The 20,177-nt window shown below is 38.3% G+C and overlaps 1 protein-coding gene across 1 annotated transcript in view; it reads left to right on the top strand.

Annotated features, from left to right (window-relative positions):
- The window catches only part of MLLT3 (MLLT3 super elongation complex subunit), a gene marked incomplete at both ends in the record, with an annotated part of 131,601 nt that overhangs the window by 86,858 nt on the left and 24,566 nt on the right, over positions 1 to 20,177 (top strand). The window contains one exon of the mRNA XM_082335408.1: positions 8,570 to 9,166. Coding sequence (XP_082191534.1) covers positions 8,570 to 9,166 — 597 coding nt within the window. The remainder of the gene's footprint in view (positions 1 to 8,569; positions 9,167 to 20,177) is intronic.

Raw genomic sequence — 20,177 nt, 5'->3', positions numbered from 1 at the left:
GCAGTCTCATGACATAGTCTGGTGATAATAGGTCTTGACATTTCTTTGTTGTGAACTTACAGTTTGCCCCAAGAAAATAACAGAGAACAAGGATGGTTGTGAGAATAGGTGCCAATGAAGGTGCTGCTTTTCTGATTCTGGTACATGCAGAATTATTTTCCTCCTTTTTCAGAAGGAATTGTAATGGTCTGTTATAGTATTAGGGGATTCTGGTGATGGAAGTGTGATCTATGGAAATGTAAAGGATATGAGAAAATACTACAATAATAATTTCATTTATTAAGTATTTTTTTAATACTTTTTAAAGATAATTCGGTAGAGTGAAACTTGAACTTGTGTCCTTTAGGATTTTTAATTTTGTTTAAATTTCGGGGGTTAATTCTTTAGTAGGTGTTTCAAAGACAGCAATGCATCATCAGTCTCTAGGACATAAAATAGAATCCCCAACCTAGAACATGGTACAAAGGTATAATCCAATGAAGCTTTTGAGTAATACAAATGGACCTTCCCAAAACAGCAGATAAGTTCTTCAGTTTGACAAAATGAATTAACGATGTGGGAGAATAAAGAGCATCTTGTTATTTATTCAAATAAGAAATGCAACAGAATGGCTTGCTTTGTAAATAAATTAACATATATGCCTTTTCTCCATTCTCTTAAATTCTTTAGGTTTTGATTGTCTGTCTTAGCATCTTGCCAATTTGAAATACGTTACTTAATCTTGCTGTGCATGTACTGCAAGAGGCAATACCCATTTTTATCAATAACTTTCATGTTCTCTAGCTGGTGCCCAAGTCTCGTATCTTTTAAGAACTGTCAGGTAATGAACTACGTGTATGCCTAAGTGTGTCCATTGATAAGAATGTATCACAATAGTAAGGATATGGGGGAGGGTGTAGGGGGAGGAAGTTCTTTGACATGTTCCTGCCTGGTTTGCATTGTACCTGAGTGCCTCACAATCTCTGATGCAGGTCTTCTTGTAACATTTAAAGGATATCTGAATGTGTGATTATTTTTATTTTCCTAATGAGGAACTGAGGTAGATTGAATCTGAGGATTAGACTGAATGTGCTTATTTTGGCGTGGTAAAATGGCTCCTTAATGCCTAGAAGGAAGACGCCCGGCTACACCAAAGTTATGCAAGGTGCTGAAGATAACTGTCTGACTGCTTAGACTAGGATGCATCTCCGTCTACTTGGATACTGAAGATGAGTTACTTCGACACTTTACATCTGTAACAGGGGTTTTCGTGAGTTTGGGTAGCTCTCCAGAGTTCAGTTTCCAATCACTTCTTCAGATTTGACTGTAATATTGATTCACCCATGTCTTGCATTGCATGCCAAAGCAGGCATACTGAGGCTTGGCCTAAATAAGCAGCCCAAATACCTGCAGAAGGACTTCAGGGAGGTGCAGCCATGATAGCGAGGTCCTACACTAATGCTCTATCTAGTAACTGTACACCATGGGAATTCTTGAATCTCCAGCGTAAATTCTTTCATAAGCAAATGTTAACCTGGGATGTCATTTTCTGAACCGTTTTCAGACAATGAACTTTTGTCTTGTGTAGAAACCTGACAAGTGTGGAGTGTGGTTGGGGTGAAGCAGGGTGAAGGGAGTGTTGCGTGTTTGCTGCACTCATCCTTATAAAAGAACGTTTGAAATCTTCCATTTTTGCTGAAGCAACCCAACCATCTGCAGTGAGTTTGACCCATAGCAGGAAGTTACGGGAGTCAGTAGGAGGTTAGATGTGCATCCCATCTCAGGATTGAATTCATTATCTGTAAAATTGTTACCCAGGAATGGTTTTTAGCTATTTGGTTTCAAAATAGGGATGTTCAGCAGCAATGCTATCTATTTTAAATCATTCTTTTTTCAACTTTGTATGCTGTTCACTAGAGTTTTTAATTGTGGAAAGAGATGTTATATCAATACACTGTTTCTTGCCAGTCGGTGTGAATATTCAATTTTCCCCTCCCCCATCAATCTTTGTCTCCTCCTGTCCAACTTAAAACACACACTAATGAGCAACTGTTCTTGTGTCTTATAAAGAAAGAGTTGTAAATATCTGCCTTACTGAGGATCATCAGTTGTTTTTGAGAAATGGAAACATGAAGTAACCTTGGTTTTAGTATAACAAAAAAGTTTGGGTTTTTTGTTACAAATCCTGGGAGCTGAGAACCCTTGGATCTTTGTCTTTAGGGTTTTTGTTTTGGTTTGGGGGCAGGAGAGTCCCAGCCAATGTGTAAACAGATTTTTTTGATTTGTAATTTGGAATAACCCCAGTGATGGAACAACTTCAATGTCCAAATTTCATTTAGATATGCCTCTACAATAGGAGCTGTACAAAGGTCTTGTTAGTTCTTGGGTATAAGTTGTCTGTACCAAAACTGTGGGTGCGTGTACTCCAGGTGTCTGTACTGGATGGTTTGGGGATTTTTGTGCTGATAGCAATAGCCCTTTGGTGTGCTTGGCTTGGTTTTGGTTTGTTTTGTGTCTGTGAATACCAAAGTAAACTTTGAGGTCAGTTTTAAATTCTGCATATGGAAAACCGGAACCTAAGAATATTTGCTTACGTATTTGCCATTACAAAGCACTACATAGACTTTCTGGTTAGAGGAGAATTGCAGTCAAGACAGTAAAACCAATGCAACGAGGTGGTATTGTTGGTTTAGCATTCACTTATAAAAAATACAATGCAGTATGAAGTGAGAGAGAACTGTCAGTTTGCATTCTGTCACATACTGTTCTGAAATACGTACTAAAAAATATAGATGTTTGTATTTCTGAAGTTCCATGATTTTGCGTTTAATTTAATGGAGATGGTATTAGTGAGCTCCAGTATTGTGATTCTAAAACAAAGCTTCAGTCTTGGAAATACAGAGGACAGGCAGAAATGCATGAAACCTTACTTTATGCATTTTTTCAGAATACAAAAATAGCTGTAGGCTAGCTACAGATACTTGTGTTATTTTTAAATCAGTTGTATTACTGTGCATGTTTGTGTTATGTAGATACTACATGCACAGAATACAACGAAACAGCTTGATTAGTTTTCTTGGGATGATTATGTCTTTTGAAATGAGCTGTAGTGTCAGCTGCAGTGAAATTAGGTTTACTTTATAAACAAAAATCCCGAAAGCTCTTATGCCTGTGTGTGACCAGAAAAAAAAGGTAATATTGTTTTATGCTTCCTCTTTTGACTTTCTCTGTCAAACCAGTAAGCCTTATAATTCTCCATCTGCTTCTAATTCTCCTGATGTCCTTGGTCATAATAGTTTGGTGGGCTGGACAAGCTGAAGTGTGGAAAGCTTTGTAAATATGCAATATGGTATTAATCTGTAAGAAGAACTAGCAGTAGGTAAATTAATCTCTGGCATGTAGCTAGCAAGTGGAAGAATACCACACTATTTGTGGAGGCTTTCAAAATGTTGTGGGTTTTTTCCCCCAAATCGGTTAGTGTTTTTATTCAAGAATAAACACATTTGTATTCAACAGAAATCTGAATTTCCTTGAGCAAGTAATTCCTTTTAGATATCTTTCTCCTCTTGTGTCTTAAGAGCAGGACGCGTATTTAAGCCTAATTCCAGTCCATTGGCTTAAGATGGACACATTACAAGATATAACATTTGAAGAAATGGGGTTTTTTATTACAAATGAAAATAATATATGTTTTTATGATCGCTAATCCTAAATTTGTAGACTAAAACCCAGAGTACAGTTGACTGGCATGGCCATGCCAATGTGCTCAGTTTAATGACTTCATAAAATTTAATGAACCGCCCCTCTCTCCTCACAATTGCTTCATTTACTAATTAGGTTCCTAATGTCTGTCAGCAACTGGAGAGGTTTGAAATTATTTCCAGAGAATACTGCTTATTCAAACTCATGTTCAACCAAATTGGGAATTACGTTTCGTGGTGTGAAGTCAGAATCCCACCCTGCAAGATATACAGAGAGTTCAACACCATTTTTTGCCTTGTAGTTACAGAAGTGTTTTAATCTGCAAATGTGTTGTGTTGAGCAGCTGTCGTGGTCTGTTTGGATCTCTCAAATTTACAGGACAATGTACTCTGTGATATAAACTTTATTTCATGAGCTCATTAAGAAATGCAACAAACACACACAACAAACAGGGCTCAGTCCCCTTTGCCCAGACTAGTCTATCATGTGAATTCACTTATTCACCACTCAAGTCATACAGTTTCATAATTTATAACCTGTAATCTACGTACTTGGGGGGGGGGGGGGGGGGGGCGGGGATCGTTACCTAGCTGATGGTGAGAGTGCTCATCCTTCCTCCCCCGTCATGGGGCAGGCATCCCCTGTATCACACTGGGAAACATGAAAGCCTCAGCAGTCCAGCTGCTGATAGATCAACTTCAAAAGCTTTTTTCTTCATAAGCTGTTGTTTTATACCGTCTAGCTTGGAGGTTTGGTTTATATCAGTTTCCATAAGTGAGCAGATTCTGACGAAACTGCCAAAGATGATGGCTGGAGGAGACAGCAATTTGGAGGTGATCATGGTTGCATAATGGCCTTTTAGCTCTTTCTGACCACCTGTCCTGCCAGCTTGATGCTCTCCCTGCTCCCAGCATACATTAGGCCTTAGGATGAACTGTGTTAGCCAAAATCTGCACAGGAGTTGATTGCAACAGTGACAGTAGCACGGTTTTTCTCCGTTGGTAAAACCTTAGATTTTTATCATGCTTTCTAAAATATTTGCTTTTAAAGATCTGTCAGTACTGCTCTATGAAAGGGGTTATGTATCGTGAAGTACTATATGTACATGGTGTTACTTGGCTTAAGAAAAGAAAACATCTGCAGGTATTTTAACATGCATATAATCCTCTATTATTCTTTTGATGTTTGTAATGCTATGTATCAAAGTCTAACATTCACGTGGGTTCCTTCAACATTTGATGAATACATGTATTCGTGAATAACATAAGCTACGGTGTGTAAATATCTTACCTGTCAAAACCCCATGATCTTCATTTTACATATTAACTTGAGAAAAGACTGTTTTATTTGTCCTCTTAGCAGAAATACATCATTCACTCTTCTTTCTTTCAAGACTTCTTAAGGTGGGAAGGAAAAGAAACATTTAAACACACTGTTAGATTTTGATAAATAAGAAAATGGATTGAAAGTACATTCTGATTTTCAGTAAGATCTATGATGTACATGATGTGAATATTTAGCCACATTTCATCCCCACCAGTCTTCTACATTCATCATTAAGTCTGATATAATTTTACCAGTGAATGTATTTGGGTTTTTTTCTGTCTTACAGATTTTATGTTCCTCTTGCTGTTTCCTTTAAGTTATTGTTGGCTTCTGTTACGGTCCTTGCAGGAACTTAGGAAATAAGAAGAGATACTTTTTTTACTTAGAGAATGAATGCAAATATAAAAGCAATGGGTTGGTTGTCATAATGAAAGAGTAGCTCTCAGAGAGCATGGCAGGGGTGTGTATATATGTCTGTATCATAAGTACGTCATATACTTTTACTATGATTTCTGTGAAAACATCAGCTTCCATGTTGTAAGAAGAGGAAGGAAGTCTGGGTTTAAAATTGAAAAGGCAAGAAAGATCTCAAGTTCATATTGGTTTTAATACTACTGTGCCTCAGGACCTATTTCACAGCTCTCATCTGTTGGAAAACCACCAAAACGAGTCTCTCCTTTTGGAGCAATTTAAAATGCATGGTAAGGAGACCAATAAGAAACATAAGGACTCCATCTAGTTCATTAATGGCACATATTTTATTCCTCCCCAGGGCAACACTTACAGCTCTGGCATGATAGAACAAGATGTGAAGATAAAAGCATTAATAATTAGTTTATATTTTAACCTTTGGGGCATCAAACAAAATATAAAGCTTTTTTCCTTCTTTTTTTTTTTTTTTTAAATTTAAAAAAACCCACCAAGAAAGGACTTTTGACTAAAGTAAAACATCTCAAGGAATGATTAGTGCTTTTTTATTTTTGTTTTTTAGTTACTGGCCTGGGAAATGAGGTAGTGCCTTACGTTCAGACATTCAGATGTCATCATAATATTGTTCATTGTTGATGCTTCTGCCTATTGTTAATGTTGATGCATATATACTACACAGATAGATTGTTAGATTTCCAAATGTGACTGAAAAATACATTTGCAGTATTGATGCAAGAAACATCTGAACAAAAAGCACAACTGAATAATTTGTACAGCACTGAGTGAAAATTCAGTGTTTCACTAATGCGTTAAGATAATGAGAAGGGAAAAATGGTTCAAAGTAATTATTTTTAATTAATTGTTTCCACCTATTGCTACAGAGGAGAAGGGAGATACTGCTCTTTTTGCACATACAATATATGTAAACTGTTCAGGTCCTACAGCATTAAATACTGGCTTAACACATCCCAATTGGACAAATCATAAGTAGTTAGTTATCTGCCAACAGGGAGCACACAAGTGGATGTATTCTCAGTCTTAATTTCTCCTCGTGTTAACTTTCACTAAACAGGCTAATTCTGCTTTGTTTTATTGTGTGGGGTTTTTTAGAGCAGTTCTACTGACTGTATTTTTAAAAATTAGTCAGCCCCTGTGGAGGTTGAGGCTGGCCATGTCCTGCTTTGGTCCTTCAGTTTCCAGTGCACCGCTGCTATCCCATCTATGTTGTGGGTAAAATGGTGGTTAAGTAAGGGGGAAGAAAAGCTAAATATGTTTTGCCCTCTGCGCTTCTGTAAATCTGTGGCAGTGTTAGACAGCCAGACATACCGCATCTACTTACATACTAGGAGGGTGGTTGTGCTTTAACCCCAGAGGTCAGCTGTGCCCCATGCAGCTGCCCACTCCCTCCCCCCTGGTGGGATGGGGAGAGGATCAGAAGGGTAAAAGGGAGAAAACTCGTGGGTTGAGATAAATGTGGTTTAATAGGGAAAGCAAAAGCTGTACGTGGAAGCAAAGCAAAACAAGGAGTTCATTCACTACTTCCCATGGGCGGGCAGGTGTTCAGCCATCTCCAGGAAAGCAGGGCTCCATCACGTGTAACGGTTACTTGGGAAGACAAACGCCATTACTCCGAACATTCCCCCCCCCTTCCTTCTTCCTCCAGGTTTATATGCTGAGCATGACATCGTATGGTATGCAATAGCCCTTTGGTCAGTTGGGGTCAGCTGCCCCAGCCGCGTCCCATCCCAGCCTCCTCGCTAGCAGGGCAGCGTGAGAAACAGAGAAGGCCTTGATGCTGTGTGAACGCTGATCAGCAGTAGCTAAAACATCAGTGTGCTATCAACAGTTTTGATCGCAGATCCAAAATATAGCCCTGTACAAGCTACTATGAAGAAAATTAACCCAGCCAAAAGCAGTACAAGGGTCAAAAAAGAAAAGCAGATTCTTAGCACAGTAGAATGGGGAGTGTGGATTGCTGGAAAATAAAATAGAGCTAGGGATTTGTACATGAATTTAAACAGATGAAAGCATATCCAGTCTTATACAGATGAGGAATTTTGGGCACCCCTTTGGTCTGCAGTTTGCAAGGGACTTGGATGAATAACCAACCAAATTATTGAAAGTCAAACCCAGAAGTGCATTTGTAATATTTATACCTACTAGCACCCTTTTCAGTAGTTTCCCATTTCCAAGAATGCTTTCTTTGCATAAAAATTACATTGGAAGAACACTTTATTGTAAGTACTGTTCATCGTTCACTTTTTCAACCTACGAATTTCATTAAAACTGTGATTCTAGAAGTGTGTATTGGGACGCCCCTAACTAAATATATATATATGAGTGAGGAATCATACTGCTCTGCTCTTTCTGCTTTTGCCTATCTTGTAGGACTTCTGAGTCATCACTCTCTCAGAAACCCTTCTCACTTATAACAGTTGAATTTAAAAAAATGTAATTAAATACTCAGAAGACACAGCAACAATAAATACAACGAAGAAAGCTTTTTCAGTAAAGGAGGTTTTCCATAAAAAGACATTGGCTGCTGACATACTGTGTGTGAAGTCTTCCATAGCCAGGCTGGACCCAGAGTTGTTATTGTGTATGAGGAAAAGGATCTGGCAAAAACTGGAGAGAGGATCACAGTAGAGGAGTCAAGCTTTGCCTGAAATGTCATCAGGAGCACATGCTTTGCTCTGATCCTGAAGTAATTCTGTTAACACTGTATAGTTCATATCCTGATCTTTCCTTATGACATTTTTTTTTCTGATAGCTAATGGTCATGGTTAACATTTCCTAAACTGTCTTTATGTTCATCTTATGATGTTTCTTAAAAAACATATCTAATTCTTAAGATCAAAACTAACTTGTCTTGCAGATATTGACAAGCAGTGGTAACCGCTGATGTTCCACCACTTTGTAACAGATAAGTTGACCAAAATTATGGGATTTGTATCTGTTCTTATATAGGTATTTGCAGCTTCTGGTTTTCAACGTGCAGTTCCAAGTTTTTAATATGAATCCTGTGTCCATATTGTGTCTGTCTTTTGGGGCTTTAAGGGTTGTTTTTCTGGTTCTGGATTTTTTTGGGGGTGTTTTTGTTGGTAAGTAAAATTTTTGCATCTCCTTTTTGCAGGACCCAACTAGGATTCTGAATACAAATAGCAGCAGCAGCAGCAGTAACAGTTTTTCAAAGACCCACAAGTTAACAAAGGAGCACAAGGAAAAAACTTCTAAAGACTCAAAAGAACATAAAAGTGCCTTCAAAGAACCTTCCAGGGAACACAACAAATCTTCCAAAGAATCCTCTAAGAAACCCAAAGAAAACAAACCACTAAAAGATGAAAAAATAGTTCCGAAGATGGCCTTCAAGGAACCCAAGGAGCCAAAATCTGAAAACATCCCCATCCCTACCATAACAGGTGGGCAGCAGCAAGAAAAGAAGACCCCCACAAAAAGGCCCTCTGTTCTGGACTCTGACGAACCTTCTGCAAAAAAAAGAAAAAAAAGTGGTTCGGATTCGTTATTTAAAAGTTTTTCTAGCACCCCACCACTGATTCTTACTTGTTCAGTGGACAAAAAACAGACAAAGGATAGATCTCAGCTCAAGGTGGGGAGAGTCAAAATTGAAAATGAGGCACTGGAAAAGAAGACGCCTACTCTGCCACCGTTTGATGATATTGTAGATCCCAATGATTCCGATGTGGAGGAAAACATGTCCTCCAAATCTGAAGTAAGTGGTGCTTGATTTTGCTTCATCTGTGTTGAGTATTCCCAGTTTGTGGGATTGTGCACCATATTTGTCCTTTCCCCTTCCTTTCTCTTGTCTATTGGCAGACTGTTCAAACTGAAGGATGTTGGCTGCCAGCTGTTCAAACTTATGCTTGTTCTAGTTGAATTGTATTGCCTGTTCAACTCTACTCAATTTACAAATCTGTCAACATTATGACGAATGAGCATATGGGAGATGGCTATAAATAATATTGTTCTTTTGATCTTGTTCTTTTGAATTTCATGCTTTTTATGAGAGAAAAGGAAATCGATTTAAACCCTTGTATTTCACACCCTAAGTCTTTATGTTCAGGTGTTAGAGAATTCAGTAAATTCAGGAAAGGTTTGCAGTAAATCAGAGTGTGATTTGTTATTTTTCTCCTAAAAAGGGCAGTTCTATGAATGATGCCAGTTTTGTGGAGGAGTAGGAGTTCCTAGAATCCTTGTTGTGATGACGAGAATTTATCCAGAGTAACAGGCTTACCCAAGAAGAAAGACTGTTTTTATGGAAATTTGCTTTCCTGAAAATGTCTACCATGCCTGCTCATCTGTTTCAAGCGTCATTTGCTCTCAATGATTAAGACTTTAATCATTCTCCTAGCAGACTTTGGTTTTCAGAAGCATCTTTTATAGAGAAATGAGTAGAGAAGGAAAGGGGTGGGAAGAGAAGGCTTGATGCCTTTATTTGTGCTCATGGCTAAAGGTAGTGTGCACGGTAGAGAGGAAGTCTTCCCAGCCATGCCTGTTCAATTCTTTCATTTTTCTGTTTTCTGTTGTGTGCCTCTGTTACGGCCATCAGATTCATAGCCCTGCTTGCCCTCTCTGGAACAGACAATAAATACCCTGCTGTGGGGAGGTGTCAACATTAGGTTTTTACTTCATAGAAACTTGCCATGAGGGAGAAAGTAATTTATTTCTGAAGTGACCTTTTAATGACTGGTCCCTTAGGGCATGCAAAGGATGTAAAATTTAGAAGGTATGGAATAGGACAGGCTTCACTTTATAGCATGGCACTGGTGATGTTGCAGTTGGGGTGGCATTCTTGTTCTGGCTAAGAACTTGTGAATTTGTCTTTAAACCTGAAAATGTTCACACTTGTCAGCCTTCGTGTGAATTAATTTGTAATGTCTTCAAAAGAAACTCAATCTTCTATTTTAATTTATGTCAGTATCCTTAAGACTCGCTATGTACCCTCAGTATAGCCAGCTAATTAGCATAGATTTTGCTTTCAGATTTCCTATTCATTCAAATAGGCGCCATGTGGTGGCACATACACTTCTACAGCAGTTCTCCATTTTTCTTCAAAGACAAAAGAATTGAGAGAGGCAACTGCAATGTAATTGGAATTTTACAAATTCAGGCACTACAGAGATTTGTGCTGCATAGCAACTTGCAGATAACTGGTATGTGAAGGATATGTATGGTGCTTAAAACGGATCCTTTTTAATTGTTCACGTGTTTCCCTCTTTGTTGTCTTGCAGCCTCTCACCCATTACCAATGGTATAATAGGTACACACTTGTGTTTTTCATAGGATGACACAAATCCACTTGCACTGCTGTTTGTCATCCTTCTGCAGTGGACCTGCAAGACCGAAGGAGTTCCTTAATTCTGTACTAAAGCAAAAAAGCAGATTGAGGGTTTTCTAGTTCTGTGAGCCACTGTTACTGAGAGGGTAAACTACCTGAGTATGCTCAGAGAAGCAGATCCTGCTGGTCTGGGCTCTGGTGTATTTTAATGTTGACGTCCTGGATCATCGAACAGATAGGTCTTCAATGGGAGGGCCAGTGTGGTCCACATCTGTATGGGTGAAATGGATCTCTTGCACTTTGGGACTGTGGTCATTAATAAATCAGGCTGAGTATGGCTCCAGTCAGTGACTGGATACTATTTAGAAAGTCAATAATATACTTATTTTTAGAAAAGGTATCCAGAAAACCCGGAATAATTCCCTAAGGTGCCTATGGATTCACACCGCTGCTAGCGCTGTGGGAGACAGAGCTGGGCAGCCTGGTTAATGAGTTTCTACAGAATTTCACAAAGAGTTTTTCCTTCTACACTTCATTAGTTTTAACCAGGAAGCCTAATGAACAGCGACTGAGCAGTGTAATTGAGGTAATTTTGTATGTTGGAAAAAGTAGTTTGAACTTTTTGTATGGGTTGGTGGGCTTCGAAGCATTTCAGGAAAAGGAGCAGATTTTACAGCTAGATCCGTAACGGGTATATTCTATAAATGTAGTCAAATAAGGGGGGGGGGGGGAAGTGAAAAGCTGCAATGTTACCTAGAGAGTATTGGAAGTGAAAATATGATAATGCTTTTGCTATACAGGAGCAGTTATTTCAGGTCTGTTAATGCTTCATGATACTAACCAACATAGTTCCCTGCAGCTGGGAAGATACTTCTTCAGTGGTGTGTCCTGGCATAATAATATGCTATAAAATTCAGTCAAATGTTATTTCTTACTCTGGTATGGTTACAGTGGTGGGTATCATAGCATTGATGAACAAAGAATGTATCATTATTTAGGAGTATATTGGGTAGTAGAGTATCCAGGATTTATTCCTAAAGTGGCTTTAAAAAAGCAAAACCACAATACCCAACTCGGCAAATTTGGGTTAGATACCACAAAACAGATTACAAATCAATACCTAAAATAAAATTGTTAGGATACCACAAAAATATTAACTTTGAGTCAAGTGCATTTTTTTCTAGTTTAAGTTACATTTATGACATAGTGCAACCCAAATACTGTATGAATTATTAATAATTTTATTACAACAATTTCTCTAAGAATTTTGTGAGGACAATATTTTCTTCACTCCATGGATTAGGAGATGTTCTCATTCTTAAACACACATGTCCTGAAATGGTGACTGTTTGCTTTCTTGATATTAGCTCATACCCATAAGTATGCATCTCAAACACGATAAATTTGTAATAAAAGGTGTAATGTAATGGAGCTGTCTGTAACTGCTCTGTAGCTAAGGTTGTATTACTTCGCCTAGAATTATTTTAGTTGTGCTTTTATATTTTACAAAGAGTCTAGTTTGTCAGTAGGTGCACAAAAACAAGTAGGTTTTGTGTGCACTTCTTTAAAAAAAAAAAAAAAAGTTGGGGGGAGGCTAGAGATCTTTATTTCAGAGGTTTTGGAGGATTCTTCCCTTGGCAAATGTTCATTGTTTCTGAATTTTGCCCATTAACTCATTTTTTTATAATATGTGAGAAGCAAGTTAAGAAGTGGGACATCAGCAAACAGTGCTGGCATTATCTCTGGAAATTTGTCCAACAAGCCGCATAGAAGAAGTTGAGATGAACTCGTACTGCTTTTATCAAATGTATTCACCAGAAGCTAGAACTTCCTGCAAAAGTAAGTTTCTTCCTATTGCTGATCACACCAAAGACTGTTTGCAGAGCTAGGGGTAGTCCATGATCAGTTCTCAATTGCGAGGGCTGGGTTTGGGTTTTGAAATTAAGGATGACATTCTGAGAAGTCCTCATGGTGAAGGAAGCTGACAAGCATCGTTGAACAGAGGTGCTGTTTCACTGGGTATGTGCTACAAGAAGGCAATGCTGCTGCTCCCCTGATTTCTTCAGATATACTCCCTGTTTAGTGAATCAGGGTGGGGTGTATCCTTTCAATTAATGGGCTTTAATTTCAGACAGAAAGCAGGGTGTGCTCAACCCTTCTCAATATTGGCATCATGCTCTACCTAGTTCTGGGCCTTCAGACTTGAAATACTGGCCTTTGCCTTCACGAAGTGGAATATCTAGAGGTTTAGCATCCTCTGAGAGGTGGATTCTTTTTCATGTGGTAGAGCAAGTCTGCCAATGGCTAATCCACCCTACGAACTGTCCTGTGAAATTCAGGTTTAAGAACGCAGCCAGGTTAGCACACTGTTGCCTTGGGGGCATTTCAGAAAGCCAGACGCTGTCCTCTGATGCCCCACAGTCAGTCCCTATTTTGAGCTCCAAATACCTGTATAAAATCACAGTGGGACTTAAAGCGAATCACATCCTGGCTTAGTGATAAACTTTCTGCCCTTGTTTAATAGGCTTTCTGTACATGATGTAAAGAATAAGACCATGTATGGTCATTTCTCTGTGGTCTATTTGGTATACACTGTAGTGTGGTGCACTGCTGTATTTATTTTAGCTCTGTTTTTCTGTTGACTTTGAGCTGTTGGCAAGTGAAACGTGTGTCTCCATCTCCCTTCATGCTGCTTTGTTGAGTATCACTTTTCAAATACATCTGTGATTTAAAGTGTGTCGGACTTCAGCATTAGCGATAGACTTAGTGTTCAAAACAGTGTCGGTGAAAAGAGTCATATTAGCTAGCAAAGCTATTCAGGAGCGACATGTAGTATATTCAGTTAGAAATTACACATAAAGGCTGAGGAATTACTTTACTGGCTTTGGTATGAAGCATGTAAAATAGGGTATGGAGTGAAAGCATGTCAGATTCATGATTTTATTGAGGTATAGGAATATTAGCACAGTCCACTTGAAAACTCTAAAGATTTTGCTTTTAAATTCAATAGCAGGATGTTTTAGTTAAAGAAAACTCAATCTGCTTGCTTCCTACGTGGGACAGTGCAGCAACATGATAAAAAAAGGACTTGACCTTCTTGATTTTGCTGCCTGTCTGATCGTGAAATATGATGATGTTCTCGTAACATTTGTGTGAGCTCCAAACTGGTGAGTGAGATGGGGAAATGCAGTTTTGAATCTGAGTCAGGTGTTTTCCATGGCCGGAGCTGCCCCTTCTTGAGCTGTGGAGCCATTGCAGAAGGGATGCTCTGATACTTCTTGTTTGATTATTACCAGTTTTTCTGGGCTGGGTAGGGAGGAAAAAATGGTGCATAGCTCTAAGTGACACTGCTGCAGACAGAGAGACACAAAGGAGATCAGGCAGATACATATTCAGGTGTTAACAGATGTTCTCAGTGTATCTCCAGTTGCAGTGATCTAAATAAAACCTCTTAAAATCTGCTGTGCATGGAAGTGGTTTGTTGGTGGATTTTTTAGAGAATGCATGTGGCTGTTGGATGAATTTCTGTTCCTGGTGTGATGATTTTGCACATGTGTATTGTTTTTTCCTTTCCTGCCTGTATATGTCCCTGCAATTGTAGCATTGCCATTAGTAATAGCAGCAGCCTTTTGGCATGTTAAAGCCTATGAAAATACAAACTGAGCAGAAATGTGTGCTAGCAAATTGTGACAGCTCAGGGGTGAGGATTTTCAGTTATTAAAAGCAGAGTCCTTTAGCGAGTCTTTTGCCTTTGGAAAAAAATGCCAACTCCTTCTTAGGAAGTCCATTACAGAACAATGAAAATATAGTAGTGATCACACAGACTATGGGTTTGTACTTAATTAGCTGCCTGCATATCTTAAAGCAGTCTTAAAGTTACAACATGAGTACCTTTTTAAAGTAATCCATAAGATGCCACTTTGGATCAGACACATGATCTATTAATTCGACTGTTACAAAAGTGGAAGAATATTTTGAAAACCCCCATGGTCTTGTAAAACCTCCAGGCCCTTGTTAGCTGAAAAATTCTGCTTTCTGCCAGGGCTGGGAGCCAAAGTAAGATCTCTTTCGCATAATATTTAAATTCAGAAATAACAGTAGTGAAATAGAGCTCCGCGTGGAATTTTCGTGTAGTTACCCAGGAAAAAAAAGGAAGCTGGTTTTTAATTTTTTTGTGAAACCGTGACTCTGTTAGGATCTGTAATAATGCAGAAGAGGATTGATACTGATGATGTCCTTCATTACAGGCTGGGCGCCATGGGTTTGCAACCTATGGTATTCTCGGAATCTTTACTTTTTGCTTGATATTTTAATGCATTGTTTCCACATTTGGTTACTTTAGTCCAGGTGTGAATGCTGCTCGTAAAACCCTGCCAGCCACTCTTGTGGGATCATTTGTCCGTAGTACTCCTTTATCGAGGAGGTAATTCAGTAGTTGCAAACAGGTGGGTGTTAGCAGGTCATGTAAATACTGTACAGACCAAGGTGTTTCCTTCCGGATATATGCTCAGAGAGAAATAGTGGCCTAAGATGATCAGACCGGCTTAGAGAAGTGGTAGTAGGCACAAGTACGTTCTATGGCCATCAGCATCTCCTGTAGTATGGCACCATTTGGCTGCTATACTAATCCTATTTTTATTAGCTGTTACTATGAAGGGAGAAATGCTTTGGCTTCGCTCACAAAAGCTTGGGTGCATGTTAAGCTGCTCTGTATGTGGTGAGATGAACCATTGCTGGATGAGGAAGCAGCAAGATTGACAAGCAGTGATTTCTCTGTGGCAGCAAGGTTGGATGTTAAACTGAGATACTTTTGTTACCATGGTGTGTTAGGAAATCACCAGCTTACAAAAATGTTAAGGATTTAGAAATAAAATGGTGGAGAGAAACTAGGTAGATATGGTTAAATGTCCATATGCAAATGTAATCTTGTGCAAGTCAGAAATTTTGCATTCTTGAGGCAAAGTCATGGGTATTGAGTTGTTTTTTTTTCAATTTTAGGCAATGTCATATTTTGACCACAGAAATAATGTCATACGTTATTAGGCTAGTAGTTCAGACTTTAGTATTTTACTTTATGCACAAGTGTTGGCTACACCCATTTCAGTGGGAGCTACTCATGTGGATTAACTCAATCATCTGCATAAATGCATGTTTGGATTGGGGCCTTATTTTCTATATTTCAACCCTGGAAAATTCTATTCACCTGCTGGCCTGCAGAAAGTAAGGATTTTAACTGGGTACGTGTGGTGCCAATATTTTTTTCATTATATTCTTTCTTTTGTGGCAAAAAAAGACTTTGTGCCCAGTCCAGTAAAGTCATGACAGTTTCACAAGGCTGAGATGATTGCAATCAAAACGCTAAAGACAGGATATTTTATTTTAATCATGATTAGATGAGATCTTCTTGATATGGATTTCATTGCTTTGAAGTTGCTTTATCTATTTATATAGATCATGTTGCGATCCAGAGAAATGGCCCCATGTAATTAAAATAAAATCCAACACCTGTTAGTTATCAGCTGAAATAGTTTAACTATGTCTACAATAGTTAGATCTATCCAAGGCTTTTATGCCCTTTTATTTTTTTATGTGGAACCATCAAGTTCACAGTTGTTTTCTTTGGCAGAAATGGCATGTTTTACTCATGTACTTCTGAAGGTTTGCTGCCAAACTCCCCATGAAATTCATTAGGTAATCACTAGTGCTGTCTTACTTGACTTAGTCAATACCTTAGTATAGCTGATGATTTTGTTAGAAAAAGATGTTACAAAATTATTTTTCTTCACACTTTCTCCTACAAAAAAAACAAACAAAAAGCTTTGAGTAAAACATTCAGCTGTGTTGGTTGTAATTCCTATAAAACCTAACATTTTCTATTAAAAGCCTCTAAGCAGGCTTACATCTCCCCTTGAAAACAGAAATCCTTATCTGCCTGACTGAAACACATAGTTCGTACTTCCTCTGGCCTTGAATACGTTAGTGGAGTTTCTAATGCTCCTCTCCAAGCAGCAATAGCTCACACCATTTGTTCCCATGCGGGGCTGAAACCAAATAGATGTATATAGCTTTGGTGATCAGACTTCTTTGTTATAAGACTGTGTGGCTATGAAGGGACCAAGAAATTTGCTAATTAATGCTGATTTTATCCCATTGAAAATGATAGTCCTGCCACACATGTGTAGCACAGCAAGACAGCTGCCTGATTCTAGGACATGTATGCAGGGTTTTTCAAGTTATCTTCAGACATGTTACCTGTTCTTGTCATGGATGCCTGAACCTTCGTGAAGGAATTGCTTACTGTATATTAACTGTGCTGCAAGCCACCTGGCAAAAGTGAAGGAAATTATGTTCTGTGTTGTAGGAATTAATGTTTCAGACAGCAGAGTTAGAAGATAAGGATAAATGGAGCTATTTGCACTTGTCTGAATCTGTTCAAATATCCACAAAACTTGTATCATTACCTCAGAGCAATGTAAGAGGAGAATGTTTAAAGGTGACTGATAATATATACCCCATCACCAGGAGAGCTGTGTTTTGTCGCTGAGGTTAACAGGCAGCTCTACTGGTGCCCAAGCACCCCATGGAAAGATTACTCCTGTGTCTGGGGATAATGGGTACCAGGGGCAGCAGTAACTGGATTGGTGTCTTCAAAATTGATTGCCCCGATCAGAAAATCATTGCAAAGTTTATGCCCTTTAATATCATTGTTGGTGAGCAGTTGTGATTAGGACAGAAGTAAATCAAATAACTTTGCTGCTTTTTCTGATGTCATTTTAGGTATTACCTAAATAGTGGGAGGAGATAACTAGGAGTCCAACCTGTGTGTTTAGTGATTCAAATTATCATCCACAAAAGTATTATGGTTTAAACCACGACAGGAAAAGAGTAGATATAGGCTGTGATAATTTTAATTTCTTTCATTGTATGAATAATCTTTTTGCATTGCCCATGCAGTTTAGTTAATACACTGTAACTTTATTCTATGGATGAAAAGGATGTGGTTTCAAGACAGTGCTTATTGCATTGCATCTTCCACAAGGAGGGTCACCACAGGAATATCAAGCAGAGAGCCATGGTCTGAATATTCTGGACAACAACAGTTCAGTTGCAAAGTTTCTCAGGTTCAAGGCAGGGAAAGGCAGATTCAAAGCAAAAGGAAAAAGCCACTCTTGGTGTTCTTGATGACCTAAATTTGCTTTGGCAGAGCGCCATTAGGAGTAGATAAAATTTTGAGAGTTAAATGTTACACTTTTAGCCAAAGAAAACAGTTTGTAGATGTGATGGTTCAATTTGATTTATTTGTGCCATATGCAGCCTGTTTTCATCCTTTGAATGCAGTAAAACTCAAGATTGATCAGGGTTGTAGTATGTGAGGTCTTAATTTAGCCAATCTTTTAAATAATAATAATAATAATGATTATGATTAGCCAATATTTAATGACTTCAGTTACCTGTATCAATTACAATTATATTACATTACATTATAACAGTTTGAGTGAACTCTAGTTTAAATATAAACAAATATTAGATATTATTATTTTTTAGAGCTATTTTCTTTATCTTGTGTTAGTAACTTATTACACCTTATGAAACAGTTGCAAAACTCTTTCTACTAATATAAAGCTGAGATCACACTATCAAAAACCTATTTTAAGTCTCCAAAGCAGTGATAAGGAGCTTTAAATGAGTATTTTTTTTTTAGTAATCAGTAAAAGTACACATGTAGGCAAAGTTATGGGACAGATGTGTCAGCCGTAAATGGTAAAATACCAGTAAGATGACAGCAATCTGTTCTTTTTTTTCTCAGAGAATGAGCATTGTGTAGTTCTGTGTGTCTATATAATACATATGATCTTTTGTGAAAACTACTAGACAAATACATGATAATATTAGCTAGAACAAGTGCTTAGGAACCATGCTGACAGATGCCTCAGAAATATCTACAGAGAAAAATGTATTTGGAGCATGCTGTTCCCAACCATGACATCTAAAAATCATTGTTCAGTCTACAGTATCACAAGATTGGCTAAAATTATGACACTTTGAAAAACAGTTTGATAAGCTTTGTTTTGTTTTAGAGACTCGAGAATTTTTTAGGGTACAACATAGCTTTTTCTATTTTTCTCTCTGCAGCTTTTCACTGAAACTGGAATGTAATGCAAGCTGAGATTTTCACATAATCATTTAAATCCCCGGAATTAAGTTCAAGGAAAAAAGTAAATATAATGAGGCTTGCTGTAAAACTGATAAGGCCAACAAAGATGGCACGGAAGAGCTGCACTAGATCTCTCTATAGTCTGTGGTGAAATTTTGGACAAATTTGTTTTATTTTCTGGGACGTGGATTCAGGAGCCAGCGGTCTCCAATAGTAAAGTGCGTAGGGACTCTGCGGCAGCACTTCAGAAGAGCTGTCATTTTTTATATATTTAGGTCTGTATCTACTTGATGTGTATGACCTTGACAAGGTTTCTGCATAGTAAAGGTTTTGTGTAGGGTCACGCTGGAAGCACGCTACAGAGTTAGAAGAGAGGAACTATGGTGAATTTGCAAAGTCTGTGAGTACCTGCTGAGAAGACCAAATCTCTAATGGTGTGGAAATGTACCATAGTGCAGAATAGCATCCATAAAAGAAGTTTTATATGTAGTGAGATCATTCTCCAGGTGCTTCTTTGTTAATATGAGTGCATGAGTTTCTAACATCAGGACCTCAGATCTGGGAGAATTTAGTGAACAACCTTCTTACTGCACCGAAAGTGACAGCAAATGGTCTGTTCAGTTTCCCAAACAGTGAAGTCTGCATCAACATTTGCCCTTCTCAGTGCTGATGCGTAAAATAGGGCATAGGAGAGAAAATGGGGCAAGAGAAGAGAATCGGGAAGTGTTGACTTCTGATACAGCAGCTGTCAGGACTGGCCAGAACAGCTACCACCTGTCTTCTACCATCACTATTATTCCCATTAGAGCAGAAAATGTAGATTAGTTGAATGAAACTCTCACGTTGGCTTTAATACCTAGGCTGAATTTTCTAGTTTGTATCTAGTACTAAAACTGAGGGTTAGACTTCCTTGCTAAAACACATTTCTCTCCTTTGTTGGCTTATGAGAGCTTGTGTATAGAATGTGTGAAGGTTCTCAAAGAGAAAGTTTAAAAATCGTAAAGTCAAACTCCCAGAAAAGCAATATGTGAGTATTGCTTTTCAGCTTAATTTGGCCTTTCCACACTTACCAGAGTACAGACAGTCGCCATTCTCTCGTCAAAGGGCTTTCATGCCACTGCGCCTGCAAGATAAGTAATATTCTTCAAGCAAGTGATTTATTTAGGCTATCTTCATCTTCCATCAGTGGGCCCCATTTTTGTATTGTTCTTTTTCCTACATAATTCAGACTTCGAGTAGAATATAGAGCTGTTAACTTCCCCACATTGTGCTGCTCATACTTTATTAATT

The sequence above is a fragment of the Platalea leucorodia genome (assembly GCF_965183815.1).
Source record: "Platalea leucorodia genome assembly, chromosome: Z".
Classification (NCBI taxonomy): domain Eukaryota; kingdom Metazoa; phylum Chordata; class Aves; order Pelecaniformes; family Threskiornithidae; genus Platalea; species Platalea leucorodia.
This window is presented reverse-complemented; position numbering and strand designations above follow the sequence as displayed.